Here is a 25242-nt window from a genome sequence, read left to right on the forward strand (position 1 = left end):
ATTTTGGAATTATGGTCCTTGAATTTTAACTGGTGTTACCCTGGACACAGAGCCTGATTATGTTAATTTGGAGGTTTCTCCGTGTCCAAGAGCTTTTCCATGCAATTTCCTTACTTACCATGAAGGGTCATGAAAACAGAGGAGGCAAGCAGTGAAGGAACATATACAGGGAATGGACCACAGAGAACCTGACCTCTACACCTCAGTCTTTGCAGATCTGGAAGGGACTGGTCTTACTTAAAGGTTAAAAGATTAACAGAAAATGTTCTGTCTACAAAGCACAACCCAGCAATTTCAGATCCGAAAACAGGATGTAGAAAGTCAAGGTTCGGAGGGCTTGACAATCCAAAAATATTCCCCTACAGTCTCGTGAACAAGCAATTTCAATTTGGTGTTTTCCAATTGTCTTTGTTTATTTAAACAGGTGTCCCTGTATTCATTTGAATAATAAGAAATAAAAAAATGTGTGTGTATTAGTCTGAACAAGGAGAAACACCAATATTGAAAAAGGTGTGGGCTGCAGTGAAGTAAGAGAGGGAAATCAAGGTGAAGGGCAACTATGTAATATGTTATAATAGTGTACCAATGCTTCCTTTAAAGAAATCAATTGAATCATATTTATTAGCTAAGTAAAGTTTCAAAGTTTTTTGCAGAGGGCAGAATAAAGTTTACCCAAATTTAAGCATATTTCCTTCCTACTTGGCCTCATGTCTTCATTCCTTTTTCCTGTCCACCAAATTCACTTACTTCTTATTTTCATAGCTAGCAAAGATGTCTTCAAAGGCCTCTAGAGGGCGCTCCTCTGAGTGATCAAAGTAGAAATCGAGCATAGACGCTCGTCTGTGGATGGGAGAGGAGAAAACCGAACACACTGGAGTCACCAAAGGGTGGAAAGGATATGGGTCTGAGATGAGGTGATGGAGGATTTGCCAGTCAATGTGACACCAAAACTTAATTTCTCAGTTCACATAAGATAGAGCAACTCAGATGGACAGTAGGTGTTTGTCTGACATTGTCCTTCCTCATCTCATTTAGTACCAGAAAATATGAAGGGGTCCACAGATCCCCAACCGTTTTAAACATTCCCCTCACCATCAACAAGGACCACCAATCTGGAAAGGGTGTAGTTTATCAACCTCACAAAGGCTGAATATTTATTTCTTCCTATTTTAATAATAATTCTGTGTTTCATAAAAGTCTGCTCATTCTCTGCAGTACTATAACAAACTGATTCCTCCAAAGAAAACAGACCTGACAGTAAGACGACCACGACCATCATGGGGCTACTTACTTGTACATTCTTTCTATTGGGGCATTGGACCGTTGAAGCTCTCCTAAAGGAGTTCTGGAGACTGGACGGACAACACCTACAAACATAAACAAACACGACGCATTATTAACAACTGAAAGAGCATATTAATCATAATCAGGCTCTCGGGAGATTGATCAGAGGCACATGACGGCAGCGGTTGTATTTACTGTTTTCATTTTTTGTCAGAACTTAATTTAATCTTGTTAATCCACAATAAAAAGGCTCCTACACCATTGGTCTATGTCTGAGAGGACAAAAATAGTCTAGAGGATTGAAAGTTGGAGAAAAAATGTCCAAATCTCCCAAATAATCACATTTCTGGACTTTCTTCTGTGTGCCGACCTGAAAGGCTTATCAGGAAGCAGAGAAACCGAAGTAGTCAGAGGTGGTGAGTTTTTATTTTAACGTTATTAGATATATAGATATACAGTAGATAAGCTATATTATGGTAGAAGGCAAACATATCATTCTAGGAAACTAAAACTGACAGCTTTACAATTCTGATGTACCTGACGTTTTGGCAGCCCAGGAACGGCCAGCCTCGTTGAAAGCAGCAATGCCTCTGATAGTGGCACGGAGGATGCCCCAGCGAAACATGGCCACTGGATCCATGCCGATGAGCTGCCGGACATATGCACGATCACTGCTCCGCAACAATGCCACAATGTCAGGACGCATGTGGTCCGTGTTCTTTTCCCGGAAATCCTGTTGAGGTAAAAAAAAAAAAATCAAGAAAATCACAAGAGCCAAAATCAAAACACAAAACAAATGATGTAGGTAATATTTTCACCTCACTTGATGTATTGTGTATTGAATTTAATTAAATCAGCAAAAGTCGCGTCACCTGTGTATCTCACTGATTACCTTGATTTGATATTTGACTTTCCCTGCAAAGTGGCGAATGACAAAGGCAGGCTCCATCACTGGTGTGGGGACGAAGTATTTGTTGCCCTGGTGCTGCTGCTTGAATTTGGCTAATAAAGTCTCATCTGTGGCGTGGGGAAAGCTGGAGAGCAGTCACAGAAAGAAGAAAGAAAAACAGGGGAACAAAATACAGATAAATGAACAACTTTAACTAAATCACAACAGACATACACACATCCGCAAGACATGAATGAAGAGCAAATGATGTGCAGCTGTGTCTTACTTGCTCTCCTCATCCAGCAGGTACAGCAGGCCAGTAGGCTTCTTGCTGATGAGATGGATGCAGCCCACATTGTTTGTATAGTGGATGTTGTGCCAAGTGATTCCCTCTGCTTGGTATTCCTCCTGTACGAGGCAAGACAAAACCTTTCAGTGTTTGACATTTTTAACATAACAATCTGTTATCATGACTTGTTTAACAAAATAAAGAATCTAAAATCTAAAAAGAAAAAGTTAAGATGGAGAAGTATACCATGTTTCAGGTCAAGACTAAATAAATATTATGATAATTCTTTGATTCTTATTCATAACATAACCCAGAACTCTGACAGGTAAGATAAACCAGAGTGAAATGGCATGTCATTTTTACAATAGAGCAGTGACAGCTGGTAGTGTCTGGTTCAGTGTGCCACGTGAAATGAGTTTAGTATATAGGAAACAAACAAAATTGCTTACCTGTTCCAGATTAAAGATGTGATGGTTGAAGTAAAACTGCAACTGCTCGTTTGCGTAGTTGATGCAGAACTGCTCAAAGCTGTTCGTTGCAAAGTCTTCAAAGCCAAAAATATCCAGGACACCAATGGACAAGCACTGGAAAACAGGACCATGAACACCAATCATACAGCAGTGAGAAGCAGGAGCGGAAATGTAAAACTTCTATGTCGTTAACCTGAAGAAAATAATATTTGTATTTGTATGTATGTGTTTTAACATGTGCATTTTTTTATTTTGTGTGTCTGTGTGAAAGTACATGTGACTCACTGGGATAGATTCCTCCATGTCTTTCTTGTTAAGCAGTGCATGATTGATGCGTAGGACGATCCAGTCGAACAAGGCACTGTACAGAGATTTGGCCATGGAGTCTCTGGCTGTGACGGCCTGATGAGAGAATGAGGAGATAAGGCAAACTGTGATTAAAACTTGATTGAACATAAGCACCGAAAAGAAGCATACGTACAGTTTGACACAGAGATGAAATACTACAATACAAAAAATGTAGACAGTGGATAAAAATAAAGAGGTTTAAAATGTTGAATATTGAACAGTTGGTTCAGTATCAATAAAAACAAAGAAACAAAAAGGCATAAGGAAGTGGAATAAAAAAAGAAACAAAAGGGCACAAGGAAGTGGCAGGTCACAATTAGTGTACACTGTATTATAATAATGACAAGTTGCAGAAAGTGGCGTCTACCTCAGATTGGCTGTAAGAGAGAATCAGCTTGTCATTTACAGTCACGGTTTTCCTCTTTGTCAGCGCCTCAACCAGGAGCTCCTCTTTAACCTTAGAGAGACACCCACAGGTTACTTCTGACTGTCACACACAGAACTCATAGACAGTTAAGTACAGAGTTGCAAAGATGTGCACAAATCTGTCACCTTCAGTAGGTCAGAGAGTGTGGTCAGGACCTCTGGGGGTCCCACATCCAACCCCTCATCACGGCCATTTGACCTCTTTGTGTAGGTCACGTTGCCCAAATACAAGATGGCCGAGAGGACAGAAAAGATCCTGCAAAACAAAAACAAAATTGATGAACTGAAAGTAGCAGCAACAACAACACAGTCATATGACACATGCAATAACTATTCTACACACTGCTGCTCTTAGTCATCTGGTTATGGTCGAAATGAATAGAAGCATTGTCTACATACTGTCTCCAATAAACTTCTACATTAGTTACTTAAGACACAGCCATTGTTTGGATGAAATGCTAAAAGGCCTCTTTGTTATGCTATCTGTAAACTGTATATTTGATGATATGACTCCATATTGTTTTGGTTCCAGGACTACATGGAAAAATATTTATGTATTTTTCAGATCTAAATAAATATTAGGCTACCTACATTCCATATCCACTTACTGTTTCTTGGTGGCGGGAAGAAAGCCAACCATCTCCATCGCCTGCTGCAGTCTTTCAAAGTCATGACACAGATCTTCCTCATCTTCAATCTTAAAGTTTTGCTGCAAGTAAAAGGCAAATAGTTAGTGGGTCGTCTGTCACGATCAGAAAATGAAAGCCAAATGATCAAATGCAAAGATGAACAGGTAAAAGAACAAAGGTGACTGAAAAAGTGAGTGAGGATCCAGGGGGAATTTCAATGAGTGAGAGAACAAAGAAGACTTGATTAACATGCAATTCACATGTGTGCAGTCAGCAGGGAGCAAAGCTTATTCACACGCTATGAATACCAGTCACATTAACAGTTAGGACGTTTACATGACGACAGAAAAAACTGTCTTAGTCTACACAGTTATTTAAGACTAAAACTATACTATATATAATTTATCAAAATCTCTTGGATTAACACTTTCAGATAATGTGGTTGGGGATCAAACTACTGTTGTTCCTCTAGACCCAAACTGGTCAAGGTCCTCTGCACATGGGTCAACAGTTATTTCAGAAAGACATGGGATGGTGCTCAAGATGATACCAACTAGCCACCACAAGATAAAGATGTTCTGGTCTGCAACGTAATTTGTCAACCAGAAACACGACTGTAGCTCAACATGTATGTGCATGTAGATGTACTAAGAGAATAACAACTGTTCATTGTTCATTAGCAGTGTTGAAAAGGAGTATGATTTTTCACAAAATGTAGACAGTGTAAAGAACCGGATGTGATGGGGCTGTCGTGTACCTGCTTGAGGTAGAAGTATTCTTCAGGTGGCAACAACTTAAACGCCTTCCTCTCCTCCTCTGAAGCTCCCAACAACAGGTAGTAAAACACGTGGTAGTTTCTGGAAAAAAAACAAAATGAAGAATCACTTCAGTGGATAAACTAGTATGTGTATACATCATTTGTTTGCTGGTGAGCAGTGGGCTTTGGACACATTGGACACATGGTGCTAATGTCCACCATGTTTGAGCCAAACCTGGAAGTCAACACTTTGTATTACGCTAATAGAAGGAAGACTGGGCTCTATCAGTTTTCCACTTAAGCTATCAATAAGCAGGTAGGTGGACAAACAACAGCCCACATGTGTTAGGATTTTCCACAGTTATTACTATGAAACAGTGACATAATACAGTAGACTCCCTGACTAGACAGGAGAGAGCCTCTGTCAACAGCGACTGTAGGCTTGGTTATTAAAGGTTCACGGTTAGTTGCCTGGACACATTGGAGATGGGCTTGTCTGTGAAAGGTGAATATATTTTCCAAATCAAATTGGGGATATCTACACAGGAAACTGCTCAATAGTGACACTGCTAACACAGCAGAGTATGTTTTAATACAAAGCATCCACCAACCCTTTTGAGTGTTTCTTTATCTGTGTCAGTGTTCTCTCAAAAAACTTAAACAAGAATCATGTCAGAAACCCCCCCCTTCCTGTATTAGTAAAAGCTGAAGGACAACCTTTTTGTGGCTATGGCCTTGTTGCATCTGTTTTGAATAGATAAGTTAAGTTTAAGTCAGGGTGAAGTATTTTATTATTTTTTTAAAGTTATAGACACAAGTAGACTGTGTACAAGTCAGTGTCACTGTGAGTAACAGTGGCTTGAGCAATACGACAGAAGAGTCAGTGATGACAGTGCAACAGTTAATATATAATATAAAATTACATTGATACAATATATGACTGCTACATTAATAGAAGACGTTCTACAACGTGTGCAAACACATTGAGTTTATTATGGACACAACTAATGGTAGTAAAGTCAAAGTTATATCTCAATATTTAATTCAAAGTGTAGAAATCCTGAATGTCCAACACTTTTATGGACATTAGGAAAAAAAGGTTTATTCTATTTAAACGATAAAGGGTGACCAATGAAATTGATTTATGAAAAAAAAAATTCAAGGGTAAAGACTGAACAGTTAACTTCAAATCCAACCAAAAGAGGCTCTCGGGAGAAACTCCCCATGTTTGCACAGAGGGCCTCATGAAGGTCAGTGAGGTTGAGAGGTCAAGACCCTGCCTCACCTCTCGTTCTTCTCTCTGGAGACCAGACGTGACTTCTCCAGGAGATACTTCTCCACCACAGCCCTAAAAGAAGAAAGAAAGACATGGGAGGGGAGGGAAGGGTACAAGAAAAAGGAAGACGGTATTAAATGATTCATCCTCATAATTTTTCAAGTTCACTTAGCTTTGTCTATCTCTCTCCGTGTATTGAGTGGGCATGTGCGTGTGTACTTTCAGGTCATATGAAGGTTTGTGATAAAAAGAAATGAGGGGAGGAGCATAAGGTGAATTGAGGGCATATTGTCAAAGTAATCAAAGTTTGTGTATCAAGCATTGAGACACCGTGAGATGCATTGCATAGCACATCACACACGACAAAAACCCACACAATTACAGAGTTCATTTATTTTACTCCAGTGTAGCGCAAACATGGGGAGGGTTACAGTTAATGGCTGCTGCAGGAGTAGAGGTACAATTTCAGAGGATGTGAAAACAGCCATGAGATATGCCCTTTTAAAAGCAGTATTTACCCACTCGACCAGGCCAAGGTCATAAAGTTGTCTAAATCAGATTTTATAAGTCAGAGTTTCTTTTTTTTCTACAACCAGGCATAAACAACGCTGACGCCAGTTGTCATGATACACCAAAAATAGTTCTGTGCTGTGAGAAACACTGGTGTCCATTTGCTATGCTGAGGCCTCAAGTATAGACATACAAATATGACATAACCTCTTAGTTTTTAATTAAGATTAAAATTCATGATTTGTGGTCCATGTAGTTTTTGGCAGGACACAGACTTGTGGCATGTCCTAAAAAAACAGACTGACACACAACACATCCATGACACATCATCCATGTGAACGTGCATTGCTTGATAGAAGTTTTACCAAACTAGTCACTTAAACCACTGTATATATCCATGTCATTTTTGTACAGGGAACAAATTACACATATAAATGATATGTTGTATACATGCGTTTGTCTCAGGAGATTGTGAAAGTATGGTTGATGAAGGAATATGAAGAGCCATCACAGCCGACAATACGCGAGTGTGATAGCAACCAAAAAGTGTGGTCTATTGTTTTTCTGTACACATGGGCTGATCTGAGAACTAAAAACACAAACCTAAAGTCTACATTTGCTTTTAGACTCACTCACACACCAGCTCCTCTTTACACATCCTCCACACTATAATGACTGTTGCTTTCAACTGTCCTGCTCCATTTTGCTCAGATCCCAGTGAGGAAGGATTAGTCGCACAGAGTTTAAGACGCCATGTGTGAGAGAGCGAGAGCATAAAAAACATCCCGTCTGTCAGTGAGTGGGTTCGCCCAGAAAACACAGAAGAGAGGAATAGCAGCCTCCCTTTTGTTGATCACCTCTATTGACTGTCTGAATAGCTGCCATTGGAGATGGAAAGATAGACGGCTGCCTTTGTTAAGTCAACAGAACAGGGTCCTCTGAATACTGATGTTATGAAGGCTTTACTAACACTCACGGCCCGTTGGCCACATGCAGCCCGCCAACCCATTTAATGTGGCCCTCTAACTGATATCAACTTATAATTATTTATTTCTGTATGTCACACATTTTTTATGAAGAATACATTGTTAAATGTAAATATCGTGGCAAATATTGTTATTGCAATATCATGTTGGAATACTGACTGTCGTTCAATTGACCAGCCCACTCCTGACTAGACTAGATGCTCAGTAGCCCCCAGGTCATTTAAGTTTGAGACGCCTGCTTCAATTTTTAGTTGCATTTAGTTGCCCATTTCTGAAGCCATTTTTAGATATCAACTCCAGATAATATAAAAATTGGGTCCGGATGTTCTCCGGAGATTGCCAATCACAAATGAGAAACACGGCAGGGCACCGTCTGGGTGACACATGTTCACAACAGCAGGAAAATATCCAGAGGATCCAGGTGAGCCGGGTGCACCTGGTTTGAATTATTCAGAGTTTCTCCTGCAGCTTTCTCGCATTGTACTCACCCACACATGGTTCACAGATTAGACTAGTGAGTTGGCAGGAGAATCTCAAGAGTGTCCAAAGTGACTTCTGCTGACGTTTTTGTTCACACATACAGTCTGCAGGCTAGTGAGCTGCCTGTATGAACGCATGTGTAAGAGCCAGAGATGCTTTCAGAGTGGGTCTGAAAGCAGCTTAATTCAGAGGTTCCAAAGTTTTTTAACGTAACTCAATGTAGGATTTGCTTTCGGGGTCCCCCCACAGTTGGTAACACAAAGTATCGTTTGTTAAAACTGTCATAAAATATATGTCTAACGTGCATTTGTTGACAAGCCAATGATACCAGTGAACTCATACTCACACAATGTACAAACAACTATGTCTAAATAAAATAATCCAACATTTTTATTATGGATCAAGATTGATGGTTATACTCAGACAAGGTAATCTAATTTTAGATTCTGCATCACCCGTCAGTCCCTTTACGTACTAGTACTGTCATTCGGACAGTGAGGTGATAGGATTAAGACGTGTCTTTTCAGGTGAAGCTCAAAGATAATTTTCACGGATGTTTTTAAAGAAACAAAAACCGCATTCAGGCCAGCCCTACTTTGTAACACAGAAAAGCTCCAGCCACATAAAATCAAATCTCATGATTGGATTACAAACCTTTCTCAGGATAAGAAATTCAATAGAGCACAATGAGAAGTGCCATCAGGGGATAATCAGGTTGGAGATGCCCATTTACTGTGCAGCTTAGCAGCTGTCACTATAGGCCTTTATAGGTTTCAAAGTCATTTTATTACTTTTTATTCATTTTTATTTGATTTATTGAATGACTATTTCGCATATACAGCAGTGAATCATGTCACTCTATAGTCCAAATAATATACTGTATTGTCTTTGCATGCCTTTGCGTCCATTTTAACTGTGTTGTGTTTTAGGACACAATACTAAGCAGCTGTTCCCCACTCCTAGTGTGGAAACAAGGAAGTGACACAGCTGACCACTTTGATGCAGCTTCTAACCAGAGTTTGACTGCTGAGAAAAAGGAAGGACATACTAGTGGTTGAAAGTTTCAGTACAAAGGCACACATTCAAACACTGCAGAGGAGGAACCACATGACCTGCCATAAAAATAGCAAGAGGAAGACATAGAGATGCAAGACCCTGATGTGACCAAGAGAGGAAGAGGTTACAGAACAAAACTTTAGAGACAACATTCAGTGCATGGAGACTTCAAATTGGATTAACTCCCCATCTCCTCTCATCTACGTGCCGAGGTGTCCCTGGGCAGCAGCTTATGAAACGCTCCATATCTAACATGATATGCTACATGAATGTGCATATGAATGGGTGTGAAAGAATGAATGGCAAAACTGTAGTGTAAAGCACTTTTAAAAATGTCATCAAGATACAACAGTGGTTTATAAATGCAGACTACTTACGACATCCTTGAAGGATGTTACACAAACAGTCATTCGCATGTGCAGACAGTGTTAATTACTCACCCTCTGACCACTCCGCTCTCCAGATAATTCACCTGGATAAATTTACCAAAGCGGCTGGAGTTGTTGTTGTGGGCTGTCTTGGCATTCCCAAAGGCCTGGATAAGACAACAGAGCACAGAGACACAGGCTGAGTTTAAAGGGATAAAAATCACACAGCGCAATACCAAATTAACAACTGTTTAATTCAATATCACCACATTTCACAAAGATGTATGACTCAGTTTAAGATGGTGCTAGACAAACTGACGGGAGCATCAAATCAAACCCTTAAAGGTTTGACCACTGTTTAGGTTGTGACACCAAACTGTGAAAACTCCCAAGTCTTGGACCTTATATGGTAATGCAGCAGCAAAGATGAAATAGTTCTTTCAGTCACCAGATCTATACTGGTGACCTTCAGGGAAGTCAACAACAGCAACAAATTACCGCAGCAACAAAGAAACTGGATAGTCCAGGGGTTGGATCTCATTTTTTAACAGCAGCTGAGACCACAGAAGGGGGTGGGACTCTCGCTGTGTGTGTGTGTGGGGGGGGGGGGGGGGGGGGGTCTTAAGAGGGGTGAGCATCTGCAACTCGTTGTCCCCTCTTGCCCTCCTCTCACTCTCTTCCCATCCATCTCCCTCTTTTCAGTCCTGCCTTTTTTCTTCATTACAGACCTTTTGCCTTCACTCTCTCTCTCTCTCTCTCTCTCTCTGTGTGTTTGCATGTGTGTAAAAGACAGAGCGAAAGAGAGTGAGAGAGCACAGGTCAGTGATGATAAATGAGGTTAGGACAGCCATTCTGTGGCGCAGTGTCAGAGCAGCAACAGAAACGGAGAGCACCAGAGTTTATCCGCAGGCTCCAGGCTGACGTTAACCCAGCCAGCAGTAGCCTGCAGCAACCAGGCCTTGATGAGGGGCCCTGTTTATTGCACTGACACAGCCACTGAATAGCCTTCTTTTTTCCTTCATGATGCACATGCTCCCATGGTTACAGATAGACAGATATACACACACACACACACACACACACACACACACACACACACACTCAACAAAAGGCCACCGCAGGGGAAGTTGATTCAGTGCATTCTAAATAGGAGCAACACTGTGTTTTCAAAAGCAGTTGCAGGGTAAATTTGATACAGTGGTGCTGGGGATGATTAGTTTGGGGGCACAAACAAAGCCACACTCCGACAGGGGCTGATCGAGATTCCTTAGAACGGATTGTTGACCTACTTTTCATTTCCTCTGCTCTAGCACACCCGGTTTGTATTATGTTTTTAAATTACTTGAGGATTCTTTACTTTTTACTCATTTGCACTAATACCATTTGACAGTAACCTATATTTCTCAAGCCAATATGTGCGTTTAGCTCTTGTGATGCAGGACTTGTTGTTTGTTGATGTCAGAGACAATCAATTTTTTCTTGTCAGCGACCAGCATTACTCTTCTTCAGTTGACATGGACTTGCTCAGACAAGGCACCAAACCAAGAGCTCACTTTCCAATGATCTCTTCGACTGTATTTTTTGCATGTGAATCCTATTAATCTTCGAATGTGTATGTGTAGTATTGTGTCAATATATATGGTGTAAAACTATTAATTTATTTGAAATATTGCCTGTGCTTACAAAGTACTGCTCCAAGATTGGGGGTCTGTTTAGTGTGTTTTGACGTTGATACAAAAAAGTGTCTCACTGCTCAATGCTACGGGCACTACCATTCTGATCAAGCCCACTCCATAAACATTGCAAAAACGGCACAAAAACCCTGGGAAATCTCTGCGAAGCCCAGGCCACTGCAGCGTGGAGGGAATGTTAAACATGTCACAGCATCATTCATATTCGAACATGCCCATTAACAAGTGTCCCAATTGGCTGGAAGGCTCAGCAGGTATGAGGAAGTGAACGTCAGCTTGCCAAACCGTGAACAGGGAAAACGTGGTCTAATCTGTATTCTTACGAAATATGGGTTCTCTACAGGAGGAGAAAGGCGGAAGGGAGAGTGAGATTTAGAGAAGGGGGGGGAGACAAAAGCAAAAAACAAAAAAGCTGTTGTGGTTCAGCAATCTGCATTGAGTGCATGGTGTGGGAATGCATACAGACATCTACGTAGTGACCATCTCATAGTGTCACTAGTGCTTTAACTTATTCCTTGCTGTGGTGAGCGGTATCTCTTGATATCCCCCCTCTCACACAAACACACTGAACTAGGGGAGTGTTGCTAGAACAGCGCAATTTATGAGCCATTTGTCTCAACAAGCAAGTGAAGCAGAGGTGATAATATGTAAATTATATACTTTTAGGGGTAGTAAATTTGCACATGATCAAACACAATATAGGGATGGAACAGTTTTAACGGTGCACACAACACGATGCGTTTCCAGAGAATACATTCAGGAACACCTTTTTGTGTCCAAACTCCTACAGCTTGTTCTTGGGACTCAGTCTCAGTGCTACAACATGGAGGCAGTGCTTCATTCTTCCAAGTAGTGGTTCAGTTAAACTTTTCCACAGTCTCTGCCAAGGCCTTGACACCGACACCTCACTACAGCATAGATACACTCACAAAAGGACTCTAAATAGCCCAACTGCCAAAAAACTGTTCCCACATTCACAACGGACAATGACAGGCCTCAAACAAAACTGATCAAACCTCTATGTGGACAACGTTCACTGTATACCCACAACTATATGTTCCTCAGAACCAAAAATATACTCTATACTTTAATTACTGCTGCGTTACATAGCTGAGTAATGAACTATTTAATAAATCATGGCTTTAATGAAGAATCGATGGCATTTAGTAAAAAAATAATCCCCAATCTTTGTTGTTGTTGATGATGTTGTTGTTGCTGAATGTGAAAAAATGCTTTGGTGACATCGCATGATATTGACAGTGATTAAATGCAACCACGTCTCTACACAGTTCCTCTTCTATACTTGGCCATGCTTCAAGCCACCAAGATATCCCATTAACTACACTTTAACCCCTTGAGCTTGACTCGCCTTAATTGTTGACAAAGAATTGATTCTTTGAGTTATAATAATGACATCAATGGTGCTTAAAAGGGGCTGGTGTGTAGATTCAGAAACTGAATGCTTCAATAAATGTGGTAATATTGAAGTACATCATGAATGTACTGCATGATTTTTCTAATATTTCTAAAACGTTTGAACAGAATGATACGGCATTTCGCTCACTGTGAAATGTGTGATATTTTGGATTCGATTTTCATATGGTAAAATCTAAAATCTAATATGTAAAGACTTCATTGAGAACAGATTATCAAGCAATGTTGCTTGTTCAAACATCACAAATGCTCCTTTTCTCTACAACCCACCCTGTCAAACCGAACATCTTTGTGTTTAAAACAGAAATTGTACTTAAGGCAAACATTTGCTGCAGAGCTAAACAATTCATACATTTACAAATACAAGGACAGCAAAGACAAATTCTGCCGAGTGTCACAAGACAGCTACAGTATGTAGCAGTAAATCAAGCACAATGGCAACAAACGTCTGCTGGATGAAAGCAGAGTGGAAATCAAATGGTGGTAGTTTTAAATGAGTGACCTAACATTCTGTATAAATACAACCTGCAAACCTTGAATCGACAGTTTTATTTTAGTTGTTTAAAACTAAGGGATGAAACAGCCCATATATTCCTAATCTGAGTAATAAAAAAGTCCATCCTCCAATGACTAATATACATGCTATGTGCCAGCATGTCATACGGCCAAACAATGCAAGCAGGACAGGGCACATGTTAGAAGCATGGAAAACGGAATGGTTAAGATTAGTTTTTCAGTCATCAGCTTTGCTCCTCCTGTGGCATGGTGTTTTACCAGATTGGAGCCATTTTAAAGTGCTCCACCCATGTCTAGATGGGTACCACATCAAACTTCAGCTTGTGGTGTGGTCACAGTACCATTATTAGACCCTGAAGTGGCCTGCAGCATGCTGCTACATGCAAGCTTTAGGGAACAGCCTGTTAGGAACAGCATGTCCTACCCTTTAATGTGATTCTGAATGATATGATTACAGTAATAACTTTGTGTATGTGTGATGAAAGACATGTGATGCAGCAACTTTACTCCCTGGTAATGCCATCTTTTCCCAGACTCATACACAATGCCACCCAGCCTGACCAAATATAGCTGAGGAATAAAGAGGTACAACCCATAACAATGGATCAGCAGACAGAATGGTCAGCTACTCCTCTGCACTTCCTGAACAACAATACAATACTTTAGTCTATCCACACCCTTAAAGGCTCTGAGCTTGTGGCAGCAAGGAGAACTACTGCTGTTACTTCCCGTGTCGTAGTCACTTCCTGTTAAAGAGGGTTCCGGATAATAGGAGCTTCCTGTCTGAAAGAGTGAGACACAGTGGCATGGAGATGACTGGGACATTTGCAAGAGCGGCTTACCAGCTTGTTAAATGATTATTAAATATTCTTAGCTCAATGATTGATCATTTTATGAATACAATTTAGTGATGGCACATCTTGTTTTCAATTGTAATATAAAGTAAAAAGGAGATACATTCATTTGTTTATGGTAGGAAAATAGTGAAGTTAGTCAAATCCAAACATCAGACTCACAAGAGGGAGAAAAAAAAAACCCAACCCATCACTTATATCATACCTTACACCAAATGTTTTTACTGTGAGCAAGAAACAAAGGCGTGGTCAGAGATGTCTGGCAAAACACATTTTTTCAAGTTAGCATTAGGTCATACTCAAAGTCAATTTTGCTTTTTTTAGAACTATGAATCACTAAATCAAGTGAATTTTATCCCCAGTGAGCTAGTTGGATTGGTTACGTTCTGATGATGACATGAAAGAGACCAATACATTACTCCTGCAATAAATTACGCCTACAACTACTTCTTTTTTTTTTAAATAATGTCACTATGTAGAATTTGAAAAATAATAAGGCAATTTTTTTATGCTATCCTGTTTATTTCCACTCTTTTCTCCACTCCAGCAGTTACAACGTTGCTCATTTTACAACTTCAGGTTTGAGAGGACAAAATATTGTATACTTCAAACAAACATTTGAAAGAAAAGGAAATGTTGGTTTAGACATGTTCCTATGACTACACTAGGGAAGTAAAGCTTGCTGCATATTTACCAACTATTGACTCAACCTAATATTTCCTGTCATATTGTATTCTTTCAACTCTCTGTAACAGAGGACGTTGCTGCTGACATAAAGAATAAATAAACTTTACAACCTGGCAAAGGAAAAGACGTCAACAGAACCACAAAAAAGAGGTTAAACCAGTTGGACCAGTTTACAAGTGAACTACTCACTTGTAAGCTGGAGGACCTATTTTTTTTTTTTTTTTTTAACTACAGCAATGTATTTAAGTAGGACAGAGGCTTTCCCGGATGGTTTCAGGTTGGGGCTATTCAATCTGCCAGCAGCACACAGCCCACAGCCTGAGTTTGGCACCACAAATGATGATCTCATCTCCTCAAAATGTGACCCAGGCCTGGAGACCTCCCCTATAGCTTGACACACACATGTATGTGCACACATGCACACACACACACACCCTCTGCATTTTTCCACCACTGTAATCTGATCAGTTTCCATGACAAGAAAATAAAGTAAAGCCCTTTTCTCAAAGTGAAGTTGCTTGGTTTCAATAAAACTGTCTAAAAATAGAATTCTACACTCCACATATAATGGCGTCAGTGGAAATTGTCAGGAAGGAATTACCAGAGGTAGACAATCTGTGTAGAGAGAAGCTGCAGGGAACATAATTCCGGAGAAGTTATTGCTTCCTCTGTAAAGCAAGTTTTGTTTCATGTCAACCATCTTATGAGTGTGCTGCAGACACTGGGGGTGGTTACCAAATTACACATAATAGCGTACAAAAAGCACACATCCTCAACTAATGCTCACACGTAAACTGAACAAAATTCAGGTTTGGATGCTGCAACGATCAAAGGAGAGTTGTACAGCTGTTCAATAACCACAATAATTGACAGACTGGTCACACATGGAATCCCGTCTCCACTTCCTTCACTGACCAGGCCAGCAGAGACCAAACCCGTCTCCCTGTCTGCCCTTGCAACCACAGCTACACACACACACGCACAAACACACACAGAGCCACACAGACACACAAGAAGTGAAAGACAGAGTGGCAGTGTGTCTGCCAAAGGGACAAAAACTCTGCTGATGTAGAGGAAAATCTCACAATCACCTCCCCGTTCTTCCCTCCATCAGCCACCCAGAACCAATGACTGTGACAGACTGACACCCATCAAGGGACCAGTGCTTTCCATATATGTGTTTCTGATCTGTGAGTGAGTGAGTGACTGAGTAGTATTTTCAAATTACTTGGAAAAAATAATAAAAAATTTCCACAATGTGGCTTAAAGGTCTATTTTTAGTCACATTCACTGTGAAATAAAACAGAAAATGCATGAAGATTTACTTCCAGATCAGCCGAAAGTAACTACTTCTCCACTCCAGGGATGGCCATTTAAAGTTTAATTAAGAATATGGCTTTCTGCTTTTTGTCTACACTGTTTTGGGATAATTTTGCTGCAACAGAGAGAACATAATTTGATTTTTTTCCATCTCTAATCTGTTCAATCACAAACAGACATTTAGATTACATCGCTAACAGGAGACACTCTAAAAACCATAATATGACCCAAACGCACACACTTACATGCCACCCAGTACACTACACTACACACACACACAATATTATGCTTACAGAGCAGTCTAATAATACACAATATGGAATATTTGCATTATAAATTGAGTTAACTTTCCAGTGATGAGAGGCCTGCTGAGTACAGTGTTGAACCACACTCACAATGGACTGTTCCATACAAGAGTGTGTGTGTGTGGGGGGGGAATAACTGCCTGAGGTCAGGCCAGATGTAAATTCTTCCACATGTGAAAGTAGAGACCATGTTTCTCATTACAGAGGAAAGAAATAAACAAAACAAAGTTACTCTGTTTTTTGCTACGTAGCTCCGTGGTTGAATTAACTGAATACAACTAAATTCATAGGGCGTAATGACTTACCATTCATGACGCAACTATTTCTAGTTAAACGAGAAAGGCAGTCAGAGTATCGTCACCAAAGACAGAATGCCACATATTTGTTTAGATCTTAGGAGAGAGATATAAGAGAACAGGAAGTAGCTAAATAATCTGCAGCAAATTGTACTGTAAGCTTCACAAACCACAACACTATATAATACATCAGATTTTTTTAATGAAGATCCAGACATTTTTTCATCATAATTGAATGTTTTAGGAAAATATCTGGTTCACTTCAATTTATTTATTTATTTATTCTGATGGTGGCTGATTAGGAGACAACACCTTACTCACTGTAGTGAAACTATCTGCACGACTCTATCAATAGACCAATCAATAACTAGCCTGATAAATACTTGTATACTGATCAATTTTTCCCACTAGCAAATGCACTACTGCACAAAGTTGTGTTTCAGTTTGGCTGTAGCTTTGGTTTAATCTGCCCTGACACTCGTTGCAGTGAGCAAGTTAGGACAAGCATCTTTTTATCAGAGGAGAAAGCAGGAAGTGAAGCACAGTCACCTAACCAAAATGACAACAAAGAAGCACAAGCTTTAGACCGACAGCAGCTGTCGCTGATATTCAAGTTGTTAATTTTTTAAAAAGGGTAAAGGAGAACCCAGAAATTGTCATTAAGACAAAAAAGACAAAGTAAAAAAATATCACTGTTTGTACAAATTTCCCACAAAGACATCCCACAGCATTTTCAAAGGCAAGAGGCCACATGAAAGGGTTAATGGTGCAACTTCCCATCCTCTTTTTCATTTCTTCTTTCTGAGTAAAGCACAGTCTTTGTGTTAAAGCTTTTTACACTGTACTCAGACTAACCTATGCCACATTTAGCTCAGCCTGCATACAAAAGTGCAGTTGAGTCACAGCCTGGAAATATATATGTGCTTATTAAGGAAAATATTCTGGTAATTTCATACTGCATGTTTGCAAATGCTGTTCCGTAAAAAAATTATCTCAAAATATATCAACTCTGTATGCTTTACATCCTGTGCCGTTGTGTGTGTGTGTGTGTGTGTGTGTGTGTGTGTTTGCTTATTTCAAGCCATAGTAACATAAGCCATCTCTGCTACAGTAAATAGCAGTGACTGTTAAATATGACCAAATCTGAACAGAAATGCATTTTAACACATGACTGAAGCTAAGCAGAAAATAAAGTAAGCATGAATCATAAGAACAATAGCTTAAACATGAATAGCTATTTCACACTTTGGTGATATGTAACAATTTCCATGTAACCAATGAGACAAATAAAGCTCAGAGGAGTTGACTTGTTTCATCTTCTTTCTTTGTATTGTTATTTGGCTGTGATTTTATAAGAGACAGAGACAAGATGTTATACCACAGATTTGAATCATCTTTAATTGCACATCTTACCTCCAAGACTGGTCCAGCACCTAGTATAGTCCTCTCCACGCCGCTCGCATAACCCTTCTGGCTGAGCGCAGTCAAACAGTGGATCAGAAAGTTGGTACTCTGAGTCTTGCCCGAACCACTTTCCCCAGAGATGACGATGCACTGGTTGACCCTCTTCCTGAGCATGGCATAGTAAGCTACATCGGCGATAGCGAAAATATGAGGCTCCAGTTTCCCCAGCTGGTGGTTTTCATACATCTTGACATACTTAGGGTTGTAGATAGGCAGAAACTTGAAGGGGTTGATAGCGATGAGGATACTGCCTGCATAGGTGTAGATCTTTTTCTTGTAAAAGCGTGTGCGCAGATTATTTAATATCCTGTCCTCATTGAGGACAGGGAGGTTACAAAGGTCTGCAAAGTCATCCTGGGGAGGTGGAAGGAAGCCTCTAGCGGCTAACTGCTGCACCTCCTGCTCCTTGGACACAGGTGGGAGGTGGACATACTGGATGGAACCATCATGATTCCTTTCCTGGAACACAGATCAGAAAAGAAAAACAGGTTGCAAAACTGTTTTAAAACAATCAGAGCTTCAGATATAATATTCTGGATGGTTTTCTGGAATGTGATGAGATAAGTATTTTAGATGATACAAATTATAATTGTTTTGGCGTTTCCCAGTCAGTAACTTTGAACATGCTACCTATGTAAATAACTTGTTTATGATAATAATTTTATTGTTTCTCTCTGAGACAAAGGGCAACAAAGAGGAAGAAAGCGCTGAAGGACACAATGTAATGGTGTGAGGACCTTTCCATCTCCATTGTCAAAGTGAAGCAAAGTGATGCGAAAATAAGCAAAGTGAAGTGTTTGCTATCAACACTACCTGTAGTAGGAAGTAAAAGCCAAAGCTTCGAGGATGTTCCTCCTGGGCTTTCCGTGGCCACAGCAGAAACCTTTGTACTGGCTGGTCTCCAGCTTCCAGCACCCACTCTTCTCCACCGCATTCTTTCACCTCCGCCAGCACATACAGACGGCCGGGGTCCAGCCCCAGTGCCGTGGCAGCATCCGAGATCACAGAAGCTGCGGTTGCATCCTTCTGCACTCTGTTGTGTAAAAAGAAGCATTTACAATGTCTGATCAATACCATCTTACAGTAGTTCCTTTATTCATTGAAATTCTTTCAGATGTAGAAATTTAGAGGTCCAGTGTGTAACATTTAGGAGGTTTATTGGAAGAGATTCAAATATACTACATATTAGTATGTTTGTGTCAGTGTATCATTTCCGAAAGTAAAAATTGCTTGATTTTTGTAGCCTTGGAATAAGCCTTACATGTACTTTAGGCAAGGGCTTTGGTTTATGGTTATGCAAAGCCATGTTTCCACAGCAGCCCAAATGGACAAAGCAGACAGTGAGCATTTAGCGTTTTGAAGCAGAAGCTTACGACACAAACAAGGAACAATTTCCACAGTAGTTCCCCGACACGATTGTAAAAGAGAGGGGTGAGCGAAGAACTGTTTGTAACAGTCTAACCATTATATGTCAGACACTATACTTTAAAATAAACAAGTTTTCTGAACATTTTCAGAGTTAAAATTTAAATTTTTACATGCTTGAGCAATAGCACTCTGGAATACTGACCTAAGGTTGCAGCAGGTGGAGGGATGGGCAGCTAGCCGTGGGTAGATCTGGAGCTGGTATGAGCGACCATCATTTTCAGTAGAGTTATCTGGCCCACCTCCCCCTTTTCCTCCACCTGCGTTCGTTGCCATGGTGGCAGCGCCATCTCTGACACTCATCCTGAGCCAGGGGGAGTGGCCTCAGCATGCCGCACCCACTGCTCCCGTCACCAGACAGCACCTGAAAATGAAAGATTGATTAAAGAATGACAGTTGTTTGTGTTTTTATATCTTTATAACCACTCCTACAAGTTGGATTTTGACAATGGACTGCAAAAAAAAGAAAAAATGATCATCATCAATACTATTCCATTAAACACACAGCATGGCTATAGTGCCAGTAAAAGCCCAGTAGAAGAGCTTACATAGTGAACAATTTCCAATATAAACCATTGCAGCTTCTAAATGTCTAAACAACATGTCATTGCAGCTCTGAAGAGCCATCTAAAATGCAAACAAAATAGTAGACTTTCAAACAAAGTATCATACCAAATGGGAAATGCTCACTTGGAATCAGACCCACAGATTTTTTCAGGCTCTGCTACACATTGTGCAACTCTCCTACAGAGACGCGTCTCTTATTACACTGTAACAAAAGGCCTACGAAGATATAATAGTATAATAGGATACAGGCTTTATAAATAAGGAACAGATCATTTGTGAGGTCAGTGTCCTATCACATTGGGTTCCTGTCTAAGCATGTTTTCTTGTAACTACTGGTTTATCGTAAACTATGTTAAAACCATGGAAAGCTGGGCTATGTGAGCATTAGCGTACTCAAATGAAAATTTATATAAAATCGCCAAAAGAAATATTTCAGAACTACTAAAAAAAAGAAACCAGAAACTGTAAGGTGACAAGTCACAACCACAACAGCTTATGTTCTGTGACAGTAAAATCGAGTGACAAGTTGATTATTTGGTTGGCATGTTCTTGTCTGACCAAATACTAATTTTGAGTTAATAACTTTATGTTTACTGCTTGAGGCTTTGACAGTATGTACATATCTAGCTTTATATATTGAATTTATTATTAATTAATTTAATAAAGTTACCACTGAACTTGTGAATCTTTCAGGATAATGAGCAATACATAAAGTTAGTTGTTGTACAGTCTCCCTTAAGAACACACACAATGGATACAATAACCTTTGACCTGCACTGCCATGTGGTCCTGTCTGACCAATCTAGTGAAATCCCATGGAAATATAACCAGCACACAGGCAAGTCTTACCTCACACATCAAACTGTATAAAAACACATCTCCAAAACTAAATTAAATGCAAAGTGTTGTACTCCTATTAATCTACAAAGCACATGAGCCTGGGTACAGAGCTGTGACAAATGCACTGGGGGTGTTGATGATTTCCTGCAACACACTTGCATCACACGTACATAGTCTTGCTAAGAAACTTGAGATGGCAACTAAAACATAACAACAGAGAACACTTTGGGTAAACCACAATGGTGTAATGAAACCTAAAGTGATATATGATGTACGACGCCTCACCACAACAACTTATCTCTACTTACATGGACAACTTCATTTGTTTCTTCCTGGCAAAGCAGAAACACAAAAGATCTGAGCAAACCGACTTTCTCACGAAGGTGAGGCAGCCTTTTACATATACCCAACTCTTTAATTAACTAAACCTGAGAAAACTTAAGGACAAACAGCTTACTGATAATGAAAAGACTGGCATATGAGTCAGACACTCTTCATGTGTTCTGCTGTCATACAAAACCAAAGTAGCACTGGTCAGTAACTATGGTGTATGATTGATCTTTATTTTTGTGTCATACACAAAACAAGGTTCCCTCACCTTGGCTGAAATCAAATTCAAGGACTTTTCAAGGAATTTCCAGGACCAATTACCTCAAATTCAAGGACTGAATGTGCAGACACAGCTTAAGATGGGAGGGCAATTTGTGAGAGCCACTTTGCCCATGGGGTCCACTTTTATTGATTTGTAGCACACTCTGCATCTGGCCAAGTGATTGTCCTTGGGGTCTTGAGCAATCCAGTCTTTGTAATTTTCTTTGGTGATCAGATCTTGGAATTTGCATTTCCCAGGTAACACGTAATTTGCTCTCGCTTAATAATACTTGCTCAATAATACTCGCTCATTGTTCTGCATGGAATCTAACATCAATTCCACAGAGAGTCCACAACACCGCTAGTAAATCAGCTTGACGTTTGTTCTGCGTAGGCCTAGTCTACTAACATCAAGCAATGCAGGGCATGAAACAGTAGGTGACATTGTAACAAACAAGGGCACATCGGTGTAGGGATACATTTGCATAAATATCAACTTAACTACTTTCTTGCACAAAAAGTCTATTCAAGGCAATTTTCAAATAACAAAACTCTGTATACCAGCAAACACTGAAACTGGGTTCATCCAATATTTCAATACATTTCAAACTAATATAAAAGTTACTAATTATTTTAAGGCGTGGTTTTCTCTTACACCTGGCAAAAAAATCTTTTCTAGCAACGGTTGCCTTCCTGAAGCAAAGCTCAAATTTGTTCATAATCATCCAACAAACCTACATGAAACAGTTGATTCAGACAGTGCAACAGTCTATGCAACACCATAATCTACTGTGCAGTAGTTCGAGTACGTGTCACAACAAAACCATGGAGGGCTAACACTCGTCTATACGTTCAATATAACATTCAAGTAATTTTACAATCATTTATTGAGGGTTATCTGAAATTATTCAATGTGACATCCAATACGACCAGAGACAAAGTAATATGATCCAGGTTAACCTTGCATGTGACAGAAAATAATGCAATATGGTGATCTATAGTTAGGTGTGAGTCACATAGACAGCAGCTGGCTCAAGTTAAGTCTAATGACCGATCATGTAGCATGGCTTTGCATCAGCAATGCATAATGTGTAAACTGTAAGCCCTCCTTAGGGAACAGGAACCTGGCTTAAATCATTGTATGGCAGGCAGTCTGCATTGCTTTGGTAACCTGATCCAAGGTCCAGTCCTGTAAGGCTACAGTTTATCACTTTTATCATTCAAGCAGAGACAGTTTATTTTCCCAACCTGAAAAATAAGAAATGTTAGTGTCTGAGATATACCTAAAATAAGCAGACATGAGGAAAAGAGGGTCTCACACACATGAAACCAAGTTCTCCATTCCTCCATCAAAAGGTTTATTTTCACTGAAACTTTGACTAATATATTTCATAAGCTCTGGAGTTGTCATCTGTATTCAATTTACAAATTGGCCTTCCAGTCCAGATAAGAGCACAGCTCATTTTGACTGTTAAGAAAACATAACCTACTTGAGTAATGGTGGAACGACAGCTCCTCTGTTTAATAATGTTTCCTCTGTTTTAATCAATAAAACATAAGCTCACGCAATCATATACCAGTCTCTATCTGTGAAAGGAATGATCTACTTCACTATCTACGGAAAATATAGTATAGTAGTACAGCTGGGCAATATATCACAATTGTCACATTAAATATGGAAATTGGATATTGGATATTGTCATATGTGATGATGTGAGGGTGTTTATTATATTACATTTATGAAATACACTAAATATTACATATTATTTAAAAATACATGGACTTGACAACATTTTATTTAAAAAAAAAATACTTAAACCTTCTAATTTTAAGCCCAATTATTTGTGTCATAGCAAAATTTGACTACATTTAAAGGCAATTTCATTGTTTCTAACACACAGTAGATACTTTATTTGTAATTACAGTGTTTTGTCTCTCTCCTTTGAGAAGCGTTAACATCACAAAAAATACTTTTCATGAGTCCAGAGAAACAACCTGTGTGCAGCTTTATATACCGCTATGTCTTGTATTAAAAATATACAGTAGCTCTAATCAGGAGTTACCTTAATTGACCCCCTTTGAAATGCCTAAGCCTGTTTTAAAAACACATTTCGCCTCAATCGTAAATGAGCATCATCAGAATTGTTAAGCTTTGGTTTGTTTATAAAACGACAATGATAGGAAATCATTGTATAATAACAGATACAAAGTGGCAAAGATCATACTATAAATGAATCAGCTACAAAACTAAACATCAATGATATCTTTACAAAGCCAGCAACATTGGACTAATTTAGGTCACAGTAGAAAATCAGAGGAAAAATAGAGCAACTTGAGACACATGGGCTTGTATCTTTGCCAGGCATGCTGACCACAGTCCCTAAAACATGCAAGCCTGTAAAATGCCAAAGCATGCAAAACTGCAGCGACCACAAAAACAGCATCATCATTATCCTCCATCATGAGATCTGTCTGGTTTAAATCCGTCCCTTTTAACTCTTTCTCGACTTGTTTCAAAGGCACAAACATAGAGCTGCAGTATCTGTGTGTTTCTTGTAAATGCATAAGGCTATGAAGAGAGAAAAAAAAAGACAGTGACATTTAACAAGGAAAAAGAGATGAGATGAGAGGGAGAGACCGAGAGTGAGAAACATAAACATCTAAAAGTGAGACAGAATGGAGAGAGAGGTCCCAGGGGACAATTAAAGGAGACGGAGGCTTTGAGATAATACAGCTTCCTGCGTACAGAGGAGATCCTCTGTGAGGATACCCAACATTCCACAGATAAGAACCAGGGTTGTCTGCTCTGTGGAGGCTTAGCCTGGCACTTTAGCTGCTTACTGTGGGTGGATGGGAAGACCTGAGAGCAGAGAACAGCAGCTGAGGGCAGAGAGGGGCTTTTTAGCCCCCATGGGCAGAAGGAGGGCATTAACAACAAGCGCCTTAAACCATTTTTTAAGAAAGATGTACGACTCATCCCTGTTAACCTCATTCCAACTAACTCCTTATAATCCAAAGTGAATAGGCTTTTAGTAAGTCGATTCCACTGTGCATTCCTAGACCATAGGAATGTTGCTTGCTGATTTATGAATACAAAACAAAACAAAACATTAACTAACATTTATTAATGGATAAAATGGATAGTTTTTCTCCTTATCAACATTAAGACCACAAATGGTTGCACTGATTTCCAATCCTATCACTACTGAGACAATATTTCACCTATCTAGCGACCTTGGGTTTCGTGAAAGGTGCTTTATAAATCCAAGTTATTATTTTTGTTATTATCTACGGTGTTAGCACTGAAATTTATGACCTATTTTATGTGCTACAAATCTGACACAATTTTAAAAGGAGCAACATGTTCTCATGCAATCTTTAAATAACTGAGTCTCACACACAAAGTAAATACTCCACTGGAAGGGCAGTAAGAGAGGGAGTTGTTTGACAATCACTGACACAGTGGATTGAGTCAACTAGGCCG

General features: G+C 39.6%; 1 protein-coding gene across 7 annotated transcripts in view; it reads right to left on the reverse strand.

Moving 5' to 3' along the window:
- Window positions 1–25242, reverse strand: part of si:zfos-588f8.1 — a 51177-nt gene that overhangs the window by 12805 nt on the left and 13130 nt on the right. For 5 of the 7 annotated variants that reach the window (XM_058637811.1, XM_058637809.1, XM_058637807.1 and 2 more), the window contains 16 exons: window positions 19906–20124; window positions 19149–19368; window positions 18285–18794; window positions 9841–9935; window positions 6378–6440; window positions 5093–5192; window positions 4315–4415; window positions 3833–3962; window positions 3648–3737; window positions 3218–3334; window positions 2912–3046; window positions 2460–2581; window positions 2177–2318; window positions 1822–2017; window positions 1292–1367; window positions 748–840 (listed from right to left, as the gene is read on the reverse strand). In XM_058637811.1, the coding sequence (XP_058493794.1) occupies window positions 748–840; window positions 1292–1367; window positions 1822–2017; window positions 2177–2318; window positions 2460–2581; window positions 2912–3046; window positions 3218–3334; window positions 3648–3737; window positions 3833–3962; window positions 4315–4415; window positions 5093–5192; window positions 6378–6440; window positions 9841–9935; window positions 18285–18794; window positions 19149–19368; window positions 19906–20063 (2348 nt within the window). In that variant the 5' untranslated portion in view covers window positions 20064–20124. The remainder of the gene's footprint in view (window positions 1–747; window positions 841–1291; window positions 1368–1821; window positions 2018–2176; window positions 2319–2459; window positions 2582–2911; window positions 3047–3217; window positions 3335–3647; window positions 3738–3832; window positions 3963–4314; window positions 4416–5092; window positions 5193–6377; window positions 6441–9840; window positions 9936–18284; window positions 18795–19148; window positions 19369–19905; window positions 20125–25242) is intronic. The other 2 variants (XM_058637812.1, XM_058637810.1) reach the window with 1 other exon arrangement.

The sequence above is a fragment of the Solea solea genome, chromosome 9, assembly GCF_958295425.1.
Source record: "Solea solea chromosome 9, fSolSol10.1, whole genome shotgun sequence".
NCBI classification, from domain to species: domain Eukaryota; kingdom Metazoa; phylum Chordata; class Actinopteri; order Pleuronectiformes; family Soleidae; genus Solea; species Solea solea.